This window comes from Dama dama, chromosome 14 (assembly GCF_033118175.1).
Source record: "Dama dama isolate Ldn47 chromosome 14, ASM3311817v1, whole genome shotgun sequence".
Lineage (NCBI taxonomy): Eukaryota > Metazoa > Chordata > Mammalia > Artiodactyla > Cervidae > Dama > Dama dama.
The window spans coordinates 67,275,899-67,290,152 of NC_083694.1; the positions used below are offsets into that span (position 1 = coordinate 67,275,899).

At 34.9% G+C, this 14,254-nt stretch overlaps 1 protein-coding gene across 1 annotated transcript in view; it reads right to left on the reverse strand.

Moving 5' to 3' along the window:
* The window catches only part of PPP2R5A (protein phosphatase 2 regulatory subunit B'alpha), a 62,499-nt gene that overhangs the window by 9,534 nt on the left and 38,711 nt on the right, over positions 1 to 14,254 (reverse strand). Inside the window, exons 4-8 of the mRNA XM_061160999.1 lie at positions 6,942 to 7,034; positions 2,551 to 2,681; positions 1,986 to 2,045; positions 962 to 1,070; positions 106 to 159 (exon numbers count right to left, since the gene is read on the reverse strand). Coding sequence (XP_061016982.1) covers positions 106 to 159; positions 962 to 1,070; positions 1,986 to 2,045; positions 2,551 to 2,681; positions 6,942 to 7,034 — 447 coding nt within the window. The remainder of the gene's footprint in view (positions 1 to 105; positions 160 to 961; positions 1,071 to 1,985; positions 2,046 to 2,550; positions 2,682 to 6,941; positions 7,035 to 14,254) is intronic.

The following is a 14,254-nucleotide window of genomic DNA, read 5'->3' on the forward strand; positions in this document are numbered from 1 at the left end:
AATATGTTACTACAACTGTTTGGTAGAACTATAAGGGTATAAAAGGAAGCTAAAATAAAATGCTATGATATAGACCAAAACCATAAAAATAAATAAAACACTTACGGGTTCTGTTAGTGTTGTATCTTTCTCCAGGAACTGTACAACACAGTAGGCTAGCTAAAATGCAAGGGACAGTTTATAAATATTACTGAATGAAATAACATTTAGTAAGGCAGGATTTTTATATTTAGCTAACAAAACTACTTCATTTTAACAAACTTCAGTTTATGGCAATATATAAAAATAAATATACCCATAATTATATAAATAACTTCTACTTTAAAAAGATGTCCTTTTTTCAGTAGTAACTTCTGAATATTAAGTTAACTGAACTATTAAAGAAAATGTAGTTGGGCATATCAGTCTTTTGATATCATTGAGGCAGTAGACCAGTTCTTTGGGGAATTAAAAGTAACTGTCTTTGTCTTATAAATCAGAAATGTAACCATAGCCCACTAAATAAACAGATAGATGAATAAAGCTGAGTGAAATAAGACTAGCGCTAACATTTTAGTTTTTTAGCATGTTTCTAACATGTATGCCTATGCTGATATGATATTCTCTGAGTGTTAACAGAAGAAACCAAAATCATTCTCTAACTAGGTCATGGAGGCTAGACAGAACATTCTGCAAATATGTGGGAGGTATTCAAAGTCACACAGTTAATTAGGTCAGGGTCTGGACTAGAAAAGAACTTGATTTTTCCTATATCTATACTTAAAATGCATTGAGCTTATTTAAGAATACTAAATACCATCATGCTTTAAAAATTATGATATAATTAAAAATTTGCTTTGGGCAACTTACAAAGCAAATTGCTTAAGTATACTTAAAATTTCCACCTCAGTATTTCTCAGTTTCTCTGCCTATATATCGGTTTTTGAAACAATGTTCATTTCACCTGAAATCTGCTACTTACCTGAGCATGAAACAAAGCTAATCCTTTTGCAGTATGCATAGGAATAAGAACCTTCATTAGAAATTGTTTATGTTCTGCTTTCAGTGGCAATGCAAAGCCATTGATAATACTGGAGGGAAAAAAAGGCAGGGGAAGGGTTACGTAGTTACTACTTTATTTCTAAGTTATTACATCCCCAAGTACATAGGAATTGCTCTGCTTCAGGCCTGGTGTTGAATGACTTACTTATCTGCAATCTAAGTTAGACAGACTATCACTAGGAAGCCTGTTCCTCTAAGGCATGCAGTGGTCCCCAAAGAAAATGAGAACTGCCAATTTAATGTCCCAGTAAGAAATTTTATGGTTTCTATAAAGCCTATCACTTATTTATGCCTTTATTTTTCTTCTCTAAAGCACAGGAGAGTCAATAGCAATATTGTTAGAATTTTCAATATATGCTGAAGTAAATGGGTAGTTTCTCTTACTTTATTGGAAGTTCTGAAATTAAGAACAGTTCTCTCCGTAATCATGCCGTAAATATTAACAGAGGAGACTAAAACCATTCTTTAAATAGAGGGTCTAAACTCTCAGGTTAATACTGCTATGTGGTGAACAAGAAGGCAGAAAAGTTCATAGAACTAAAATCAAAGGCTATAGATTCTTCTAAAAAGAACAGATGTATGGGAATGGTCCATCAACATTGGAACAAGAACTCCTCTAACTTCATCAAAGATTCACTATAGCTTATTTCATCTCTTCCCAATCAGATCCTGTGAACTTCTGAGGCGGTCTGGCAAGATTAGGCATAAAATACGCCACAGTTTCAAAAGCAGGACGTCTGCTCTGAAACAGACGCTTTGTGTGGACCACTTTAATGTGCTGACCCCCTAAAAAGCTACAATAAGAATTCAGTTGAGAAACTATGCCTTACACCATATATTCAAATTCTAAAATGTGAAATAATTTCTCTAATCCCAGCTAATACTTTCATACATAAAGCATTCAAAGTTACTTAATTCTTAAAAAGAACAAAAAACTAACTTACCTTCCTAAAATTTCAAGGAGTTCAGCAACACCATTGAAATGTTCTGTTTCATATATAAACCTGAATTTAAAACAAAGATATAAAGAAAAATATCAGAAAACTAAACTGAATGAAAGATGCAAGAAGGTACAAAGATTAAAGAAAAACCTAATTCTGAAGCACCTACTTAATGATTTCATTTATAAAGTAGTCAAGATAGGGTCCACATATATTTAATTAGCTTTGTCAGAACATCAACTGAAAATACTTTAAGAGCTATTGTTCAGTATTTATACAGATTTTTTTTAAACAAGTGCTCAAACAAATTCTTCTCAATAAAATTTAAACATGAGTAACATTTGTATTATCTATTAAAAACTGTCATTAGTACTATCCACTTAGATGAGAAGTTACAAGAAAAAGTTAGATGCAATCAAATGATATCCACAAAATAGGCTAGAAATGACTCAACTACTATCAGTTAAGTTTGTAAGTTTCAGACATTAAAAACTAACCTAAAGAAATTGGAATAAAAAAAATATGGAAGGGAAAAAAAGTGCTATATATGAATATACAAATAATATACCTGAGGAAAATGTTGTTAATTTGTTTTCTGATGAACGCTCTTAATCCAAGAAATTTCCCATAAATTCGATGTAGAACAGTCTTCAGGAAGTCACGTTCTCTGGGATCTTCACTATCAAAAAGCTCCAGGAGCTTTAAAAAAAATCTGAGAAATTACTTTTTAAAAATAATTGAGCTAACACTTCACTCTAATTTTGATTTTAAGATAACCCACAAAAATCTTTAAATTTTTTTAAAAGACTCTGCGCCTTATCAGATTCACTTAATTGTTGTTAAATAATAGCACTAAAGAAAAGCTTAAGGAGTATTTCTTTTATTTCATTTTGAAAAAGGCACAATAAATCAAATAAACACTTCAAAAAATAAAGTGTAATTTTTTTTTGCCTTCCCACTCATTTTAAAATTCTGTCCTACTCTTGACTACTAAACATAGCTCATAATTTTAAACTGCTGAAATTTGAGACTTTTTTAAAAATGTTTTTTGATAGTATGTCAAAACTACACATAGAATCTTAAGCTTGTAGATTGCAAATTGTTAAATAAATAAGTTTAAATTACTGTGTTTTGAATGAAAAGTTGAATTTTCTTAAGAAAAAATATATACCTATTTATAAAATACAATTACCTATAAAGTCATCAAGGAATTTTATGTTCTGTACTTTTGGATTGTTATTAGGTTGGTGCAAAAGTAATTGTTGTTTTGCACTGTTGAAACCTGCTGTTTGATATTGGAATACATTTTTAAGTAACTGTGGTTATGTTATATATCATTTTAACATGTGTTTCTTGCTTTATGTTTTTTTGCTAATAAAGCCCAATGACTTATTACTTGCTGTTTATTTTATATTTAGACTATGGAAATGATGTTAGACCAAAAGCAAACTCAAGCGATTTTTCTATTTGAGTTCAAAATGGATCGTAAAGCAGCAGAGACAACTCACAACATTAACAATGCATTTGGCCCAGGAACTGCTAACAAATGTACAGGCCGTGGTGGTTCAAGAAGTTTCGCAAAGAAGATGAGAGCCTTGAAGATGAGGAACACAGTGGCTGGCCACTGGAAACTGACAATGATCAGTTGAGAGCAATATTGAAACAGATCCTTTTACAACTACATGAGAAGTTGCTGAAGAGCTCAACGTTGACCATCATACAGTCGTTTGGCATTTGAAGGAAATTGGAAAGGTGAAAAAGCTCAGTTAAGTGGGTGCCTCGTGAGCTGACCGCAAATCATAAAGATTGTCAGTTTGAAGTGTTGTCTTCTCTTATTCTATTATACATCAATGAGCCATTTCGCGAATGGACTGCTGACGTGCACCAAAAAGTGGATTTTAAACAACTGCTGATGACCAGCTCAGTGGTTGGACTGAGAAAAAGCTCCAAAGCATTTCCCAAAGCCAAACTTGCACCATAAAAAGGTCATGGTCACTGTTTAGTCTGACCCACCACAGCTTTCTTTATTCCAGAGAAACCATTACACCTGAAAAGTATGCTCAGCAAATCAATGAGATCACCAAAAACTGCAATATCTGCAGTGAGCATTGGAACAGAAAGGGCCCAATTCTTCTCCATGACAATGCCTGACTGCAAGTTCCAAAATCAATGCTTCAAAAGTTGAATGAATTGGGCTACAAAGTTTTGCCTCATCTGCCATATTCACCTGACCTCCTGACAACCCACTACCATTTCTTCAAGCATCTCGACAACTTTTTTCAGGGAAAATGCTTCCACAACCAGCAGAAGGCAGAAAATGCTTTTCAAGACTTCGTTGAATCCTAAAGCATGGTTTTTTACAGGAATAAACAAACTTATATCTCAGTGGCAAAAATGTGTTGATTTGTAATGGTTCCTATTTTATTAATAAACATGTATTTGAGCATAGTTATAATGATTTAAAATTCACAGTCCAAAACTGCAATTACTTTTTCATCAATCTAATAATTACTGTCATGATAGCAAGCTCTGAACCTTAAGTTTTCTTTTCCATTCTGTATTGAATTAGATGTAATTGTTAATTTGTGTATCTCTTCTACAAGAGTGGGTAGTCTTTGAGAGCAGTGATAACTTCAGTCATAATCCTAAAGTGTCTTGCTTATTGTCTGCATTTGGTGTTTGCCAGATTATTAAGTACTGCATGAGGTTCCAGCTAAAAATATCCATAAAGCATAAGAATTTGTATTAGTATACCTAATTAAGTCACTTCAAATTATTCTAATTAAAATAGCTAAGCTATTCACTTAAGACACTCAAATACAAGTTTCTGATGTTGGGTTTACTTGGAAAATATGCTTTGAAATTAATAAAAGGAATCCTTAATTATTCAGGTCACTATGTCTAATTCAAGAACAAATATAATATGATACAAGTTGATCCTCGGGGTCAATGTGAAGTATTAGAGAACAGTTGTTAGCTAAGTAGAAAATCTATTTAAGTAAATATTTTGAAATATTATAATATAAATAAAACAATTTGTTTTATATGATCAAATTTATAATCTATTTATATGTAATCAAATCCTGATTGTGCCATCTTCCAGCTCTGCAAATTTGGACATGATCTAGCTCTTTACATAACAGCAGATAAGGGCAGTGCCTGGCACATAAAAAGCACTAAACAATTCTTAGCTTCCTCCTTTGGGAAATGATTTGAGCATAACCTGGAATTATATACTTGTCTTCTTCTCTTACAATAACAAATGTCCAAATTTATACTTCAGATTTTTCTCCTGTACTTCTAAGTCTTAAACTTACCACCTAATTAAATAATTTCAAAATATAAAAGCCAAGAAATGTCATAGTAATATTTATTAAAGCAACACACTAAGAATAACTCAGAGCAATGATCTGTGAAAGCACAGTGATATAAACTGCTAGAAACAAATTACGGGGCCTTGGCTTCTCGGATAATTCAGGCATTTAGAGTAGAAGGTAGAAAATGGGTCCTATCCTACCAGCTTTCTTCCTGCTCCCCCTCAAAACCCCTGAATAATCCAGCAGCCAAAATACCTCAAGCTCCAGGGTGAAGAAGCCCTACGGCAACTGTTCCACTCAACCTGATATTATCTTAAATACAATTTAACACAGCATTACTAAAGTTCCTTAATACACTGTATTTCCTCCATAGCACACAAGAACTATAGAAGGAAACATGCATTCATCTCTAATACCAAAATAACATAGCTCCATTTAATGACTGCTTCTAACTTGGTATTGAAATGAAATTAAGATTTTACAGTTAACACACACCTAGTATTTCTTGAAGAAATACTTGAAAGGTTAAAGGACAATGATAATGTTCTTCATTTATCAATACTTCACAGCAACTAGAGAAAATACTTTACGTGGTAACTACGGCAGATGACCAGAAATTAACTCCAATATGTGGAGCTCATGTTGGTATAAGCTTTATCCTAGGGGACACACAATGGTGGGAAGAAGGCAGCAAAGGTCCTTGTAATGATCTTTAATCCTGGCCTCAAAAAAAAAAAAAAAAATATCCTGGCCTCAGCACTTCATCACTGCCCTTCCACTCATCCTCTGCCTTTAATATGCTAATTACTTTAGAAAAGGAGAGTATCAAATTCCTAATGAGACATCACTCACAGCTAAGTACTTCAAAAGAGAAAATGGACTCAGAGAAGTTTGGTCTACTTCACAATTTTGTCTAGGGCCAGCAAAGTCCTTTGTATTTGAAAGATGCCTTTTTTTTTTTTTTTTTTGGGGGAAAGATGCCTGTAAGTTATTGGAAAGATTTTGAAAATAAAAATGAACACATTCTAAGAAACTAATTTTAAGTATTAGGTTACAAAAAAAAAAAACCCAAGCCCCAGCTAACAATCAACTTATAAAAAGAAAGAAGGTATCACATATATTTAGCGCCCTTCCTTCTTAAGTATTTTATCTGTGGTTCAGGAACTAGGAGGCTAGAATTCATAAGGTGGGAAGGAGTACGGGAGAAAAGGTAGTGACATAAAGCCCAAACTTCTAAAAATAATTCCGTATTTATTTTTCCCCCTCTCTGTCACAGTGCTTAGAACCATATGTCAAGTTCAAGCTCAAAGACTTAAAAATTTAAAAAATGCTTTCCCCTTAGTTATACCAAATTTTCTAAGTTAGATATTCCAACAAGGCTTGCTTTTCTGGTCTTCATAAAACAACTATGAAAATTTAGGATTTAGACAGGATAATTTAATTGATATAACAGAAGGCGAATCTTGATTAAAAATATTCCTGTATTCTCAAAGCTACTTTACTTTTATTCTCATCATCTGGCAAGAATATTAGGTGCTGTTAAAAAGAAATCCTTAAAGTTTTGAAAGACCATTTTAATCCCAAGTTAATAAATCACTGCTGAAATGAATGTAAGGAAATTTAAGACAGAAGAATTCCTTACCTGTTGTACAAATTTCTGATCAATGTATCGCTTTGCAATGCTAGGTTGGAAATCAGGGCTCTCCAAAAATCTCAAGAAGAATTCATACACCAACTGAAGGACAAAATGAAATAAAAGCCAAGATGAAGCCTATCACAGAATCACCCTATGTGAATTCATATCAAAAACACACCTCCTTTAACAACTCAGTAATGAGATTTCAGATCTCATTATAAAAAGGGGTGAATTGGTAACAGGTTTTTCAAAACTAAATATATACGCACAATTTGCTCTCCTAAGTTGGTACATTTTGGATTTATTGCTTTGCATCATTCATTGAAAATATTAACTTACAGGAGCCAGAAAACAAAGACGATGCCCATAAAATATTTAAGTCAGAAGACTATTTTGCACTCCATACTCACTGGGAACCTTTCTTCAGTGGTCTACCAAACTACCTCAGCTTAATTTCCAGAGTTCCTTAAATGCAGGATCAGAAACCTCCAGATAAGAATAAACTGAATTGTAAGGGACAATGTATCAGTATCAGTTTTAAAAAAGAGAAAAATTTCAAGTCCTTCTATATAAAACTACAGTGGGAAAAAAGTAACTAAATCGAAACCAGGATATCTAATCCACACTTTAGAAATAATTAACCAAATCATATAAGTGAAGGGCTCAGAAATAAATGTCTGTGCACCACAGTGAATAAACTAAACGCCCTAATAAGCCTCTACTTAAAAAGTGCTAAGCATCTTAAAAATACAGTACTTCCCTCTTAACCTTGAGTGCTAAGTTCTAAGCACCACCTCCCCATGACTGAAACCTTGAATGGCACTGGACCCTTTTCTGTTCATGGCTTCCCTCCACAAATTTAATGCCTTTTCCAGCTTAACTGAGCACTCACCACGCACTGTGGCCATAATTTTTGTAGTCTGAGGTGTGACAGCAAAACCAGTGTGATTTTTTTTTCCTTCCTCAGAATTTCACAGATAGAATATTTATTACCACAGATCTTAGCAACGTCAGCATATGCTTTTTTTCTTTCCTTATTCAACTGAGAACTTTCACCTTTTCCTTAAAGCACTTTACAGCTTCTCTCTGGCATCCCTAAAGGTTATTGTTGTTTAGTCACTAAGTCGTGTCCAGCTCTGTGACCCATGGACTGTAGCCCACCAGGCTCCTCTGTCCATGGGATTTCCCAGGCAAGAATATTGGGGTGGGTTGCCATTTCCTTCTCCCGGGGATCTTTCCAAGCCAGGGATCAAACTCCTGCATTGGCAGGTGTATACTTTAGCCCCCAAATCAGGGTTACTTGAAGACAAGTAGTGCAATACCAGGACAGTCAATTTGGCAACAGAGGTAGAGCTGGACATGACTTAGCGACTGAACAACAATCACCACCATCAGAAACCCTAAGCAAAGGGGTCTTAAGAACTTCTGGGTTGGTAAACACATCAAGGTGCTAAGAGGGTGGCACATGGAAAACCTGAGCCCTTTGCCACACCTTACCGTATGCATGCCTCTCTTCATTTGGCTCTTTCTGAGTTTTATCCTTTATAATAAACTGGTAACAGTAAGTAAAGTGATTCCTTGAGTTCTGTGAGCTCTTATAACAAATTACTGAATTGGAAGAGTGGGTCATGGTAACCTCAGATTTATAGCCAGTTAGTTAGACGGATGGGAGGCCCAGAATCATGACTGTCATCTTCAGTGAAGAATAGTCTTATTGGACTGAGCCCTTCACCCTAGAGGTCCTTGCTAACTGCGGGTAGTTAGTGTCAGAATGAATAAACTATGGGACACCCAGTGAGAATTGGAGAATTTCTTGGTGTGGAAAACCTATATATTTGGCATCAGAAATGTTGGGGGTAGAAAAAATAAGTCTTCCTTTAGCTACATTTAGTATGAACAGATAGTAGGCACTGTAAAGCTCATTCACTTCTTGGGGAGGTAAGACAAAAATAAAAACATATAAGATGGTATATACACAAGAACTATGAGTGCAGGAGATATTCAGAAAAGGGCTATATCACTGTGGCATAAGGTCAACAGGGAAAGTTTTAAGGACACACAATTTGAGTCCTGCACGAGATTTAATTTTGGACAAGAAGAAAGAGGAAGGCTTTTATAAGATAAGTAGAACCTGTCTCAAGAAGACGACAGTGTAGGGGAGAAGCTGGTGGGTATGGAATCAGAGACGCAGAATCTTTATGCAGATCCCAAGTTAAAAGCCATGGTAAGGTGGGACCAAGTCAATCCCGAGTCAAGGATGGCATGCATTAACTTATACACTCTCCCTCTTAAGATGTGCATCAGAAATGGAGGGCTTAATTAAGGCTTATTAATTTTAACAGTAATAGCATGTCTTTTGGGAAACTTACATGACATCAAGCTCCAGATCAAAATGCACCCTCTACATCACATACCCAGTTGAAACCTGCACTTATCACAGGTATGACATGTTATTTCTTACAGAGCTTTCATCAGCATTGTTTACCTGACAGAGTGAACATTAATTAAGCGACCAGTCAGGATTCGCAGTGAATTGCTTTTACGCTACCAACTTAGCACCACTGAAGAGATGATGACAAAAAGTTAAACACATGTTGAATAATCCCAATCAGGAGCAGAATAAACACGAGTGATCTACAGAGCTAAGACTAAGACTGGCACAACTAAGACGACATTTCTATAAAACTGCATCCTATCTCCACAGTCACTCTCTCTATACCCTTTATCCTGAACTATTGTTTTATTTTATTGTATCTATCACACCCTGACATAGTATTAGTTATTCTTTCCCCCAAGAATGTAAGACAGTTTGCTTATTAGTTCAATACTTTACCCCCAATATTTAGAGTAATGCCTAAAAACAACAGGTAAGTATTTGCTGAATGAAAAATCACAGCTGCTGAGAAACTATTTCTGTATTAAAGTTTCTCTATCTTCTTCCACATGAAAAATTGATTTGCCCCAAGAACCTAAGAAACCATGCTGCAAAAGACAACAGATACTTTCAGCAATGAGTTTAATTCTCTAACAAAACGGCAAACTTCATGCATGCTCAGTGTATGGCTGGTCTTCCCAGTCCTATAAGCCAAAAAGCACCCTAAAAACTGATAACTAAAAACTATAAGGAATGAAGGATAATCTTCCCTTTCTACTCAGTACTGTGTCTTTCCTATGATAGTTCAAATATATAAAATTCTGGTCTTAACCAATAAAAGGTTCTAGAAGGTACAACACAGAACAGCAGAGATTATTAATGTATTTGTAATGTATTACTGTATTTGAAAATAAGACTTATACAGAAAGCTAAAGGAACTAGAAATGTTTGACTTATAGAAAGGCAATGATTTAAAAGCAACTTTAATGATTTGCAAATATACAAAAGGCTCTTTTTTCAAGGAATATGTTGACTGAACGTTTTCCAACCTCTATTAAGAGGAAGCTAACTTAAATGGAGTTTTAAAAATTCATCTAATATCTGACTGAATTTATGTAAGAATTAACATACACTAAACTAAATGAGAGACAGTAAGTGCCTAGAGCATTGCCTGCGTGTGTGCCAAGTCGCTTCAGTCATGTCCAGTTCTGTGTGACCCTATGGACTGTAATCCACCAGGCTTCTCTGTCCATGGGATTCTCCAGGCAAGAATATTGGAATGCGCTGCCATGCAACCCAGAGGATCTTTCCAACCCAAGGATCGAACCCACATCTCTTGCGTCTCCTGCACTGGCAGGCAGGTTCTTTACCACTAGTGCTACCTGTTGCCAAGGACATAGCAAACACTAACAAAATCCTAGTTGTGTAAGAATCTTTTTCTCCCCTCTGTAATCCTTTTAAAAGTAAGACATATTCTGTGTGAACCCTGAACAGCTTGTATAGGATCAACCTGTTTTCCCTCCAGCTTTTAACTATAATAATAAAAAAGATAATTAACAACATATAACTATGATAAAAAGGTTAAAGTAATAAAAATGTTTCTAAATCTTAAATAAGGATAAAAGATGTTTCTTTTCTATTTCTGTGTATAAGTGTTAGTACATATTAACCTATGGTCCCTACAATTTTAGATTCTGAGAACATGCAAATATTTAAAATATAGTATCTGGTTGAGAAGTATTTGAACATGAAGGTGTACATTATAAAATACATATGTCCCCAGTTTAAATTTCTACTTATACAGAGCATAAAGAAGAGCCTCTAGGCCCTAAAGCCAAGTTATCTTAAAAAGGTCTATGTGCTATTCAGTATCCTACATAATTGCATCTTCTTTAAAAATTATTTTTCAGTTTTTTTACTTTACAATATTGTATTGGTTTTGCCATACATTGACATGAATCCACCATGGATGTACATGTGTTTCCCATCCTGAACCCCCGTCCCACCTCCCTCCCCATCCCATCCTTCTGGGTCATCCCGGTGCACCAGCCCCAAGCACCCTGTCTCATGCATTGAACCTGGACAGGCAATTCGTTTCACATGTGATAATTTACGTGTTTCAATGCCATTCTCCCATATTATCCCACCCTCGCCCTCTCCCACAGAGTCCAAAAGACTGTTCTATACATCTGTGTCTCTTTTGCTGCCTCACATACAGGGTTATCGTTACCATCTTTCTAAATTCCATATATATGCATTAGTATATTGTATTGGTGTTTTTCTTTCTGGCTTACTTCACTCTGTATAATGGGCTCCAGTTTCATCCACCTCATTAGAACTGATACAAATGTATTCTTTTTAATGGCTGAGTAATATTCCATGGTGTATATGTACCACAGCTTTCTTATCCATTCATCTGCTGATGGACATCTGGGTTGCTTCCATGTCCTGGCTATTGTAAACAGTGCTGCGATGAACATTGGGGTACATGTGTCTCTTTCAGTTCTGGTTTCCTTGGTGTGTATGCCCAGGAGTGGGATTGCTGGGTCATATGGCAGTTCTAATTCCAGTTTTTTAAGGAATCTCCACACTGTTCTCCATAGTGGCTGTACTAGTTTGCATTCCCACCAACAGTGTAAGAGGGTTCCCTTTTCTCCACACCCTCTCCAGCATTTACTGCTTGTAGACTTTTGGATAGCAGCCATTCTCACTGGTGTGAAATGGTACCTCATTGTGGTTTTGACTTGCATTTCTCTGATAATGAGTGATGTTGAGTATCTTTTCATGTGTTTGTCAGCCATCTGTATGTCTCCTTTGGAGAAAGGTCTGTTTAGTTCTTTGGCCCACTTTTTGATTGGGTCGTTTATTTTTCTGGAATTGAGCTGCAGGAGTTGCTTGTAAATTTTTGAGATTAATTCTTTGTCCGTTGCTTCGTTTGCTATTATTTTCTCCCATTCTGAAGCCTGTCTTTTCATCTTGCTTATAGTTACCTTGGTTGTGCAGAAGCTTCTAATTTTAATTAGGTCCCATTTTTTTATTTTTGCTTTTATTTCCAATATTCTGGGAGGTGGGTCAGAGAGGATCCTGCTGTGGTTTACGTCAGAGAGTGTTTTGCCTATGTTTTCCTCTAGGAGTTTTACAGTTTCTGGTCTTATGTTTAGATCTTTAATCCATTTTGAGTTTATTTTTGTGTATGGTGTTAGAAAGTGTTCTAGTTTCATTCTTTTACATGTGGTTGACCAGTTTTCCCAGCACCACTTGTTAAAGAGGTTGTCTTTTTGCCATTGTATATTCTTGCCTTCTTTGTCAAAGATAAGGTGTCCATAGGTGCGTGGATTTACCTCTGGGCTTTCTATTTTGTTCCATGGATCTGTATTTCTGTCTTTGTGCCAGTACGATACTGTCTTGATGACTGTGGCTTTGTAGTAGAGACTGAAGTCAGGCAGGTTGATTCCTCCAGTTCCATTTTTCTTTCTCAAGATTGCTTTGGCTATTTGAGGTTTTTTCCCATACAAATTGTGAAATTATTTGTTCTAGTTCTCTGAAAAATACTGTTGGGAGCTTGATAGGGATTGCACTGAATATATAGATTGCTTTGGGTAGTATACTCATTTTCACTATATTGATTCTTCCAATCCATGAACACAGTGTATTTCTCCATCTATTTGTGTCCTCTTTGATTTCTTTCACCAGTGTTTTATAGTTTTCTATATATAGGTCTTTTGTTTCTTTAGGTAGATATACTCCTAAGTATTTTATTCTTCTCGTTGCAATGGTGAATGGAATTGTTTCCTTAATTTTTCTTTCTGTTTTCTCATTGTTAGTGAATAGGAATGCAAGGGATTTCTGTGTGTTATTTTATTTTTTGTGTGTGTGTTGATTTTATATCCTGCAACTTTACTATATTCATTGATTAGCTGTAGTAATTTTCTGGTGGAGTCTTTAGGGTTTTCTATGTAGAGGATCATGTCATCTGCAAACAGTGAGAGTTTTACTTCTTCTTTTCCAATCTGGATTCCTTTTACTTCTTTTTCTGCTCTGATTGCTGTGGCCAAAACTTCCAAAACTATGTTGAATAGTAGTGGTGAGAGTGGGCACCCTTGTCTTATTCCTGACTTTAGGGGAAATGCTTTCAATTTTTCACCATTGAGGATAATGTTTGCTGTGGGTTTGTCATATATAGATTTTATTATGTTGAGGTATGTCCCTCTATTCCTGCTTTCTGGAGGATTTTTATCATAAATGGATGCTGAATTTTGTCAAAGGCTTTCTCTGCATCTATTGAGATAATCATATGGTTTTTATTTTTCAATTTGTTAATGTGGTGTATTACATTGATTGATTTGCAGATATTGAAGAATCCTTGCATCCCATAATTGCATCTTAATTATCTGTGCCAAAAAGAGAATTGATAAAAGAAAACAAAAATACGACATAACCTGCTGGTATTCCAGGCTAGTAGAACAGTCATGCTTCTCTAATTATCTAAAAGGAGGTACATAGAAAATTACTATCTTTTTGGTCTTCAATAAATATAAAGCAATAATATTTAGGAAAGAAAATTTTAAAATAACAGAACTTTTATATTAATAATTATCATATAATATTTAGTAAATTAAAAGATAATGACCAATCCATCAATCCCCTAGTACTGAAATGGCCTTTCTTTTGTTCTTTTCTTCTGTGTTTCTTTATTCCATTGTTCATTAGTATTTCCATTACCATGTGAAAAAAAAGTAAAAAGAAACTATAAATTAGCACATTTTAAGAAAATTCATGAAAAGGTTGAAGAAACAAAATTTTGAAAGGTTTTGAAATTATCTGAAATTATTCCTCTCATTAACTAAATTTAATGTTATTTTTCACCCTACCAAGTTATTTTCTAGCAGCAAAGATCCAATAAGCTAAATGTATTAATAAAATGCAAACTTAGTACAAAACAAAA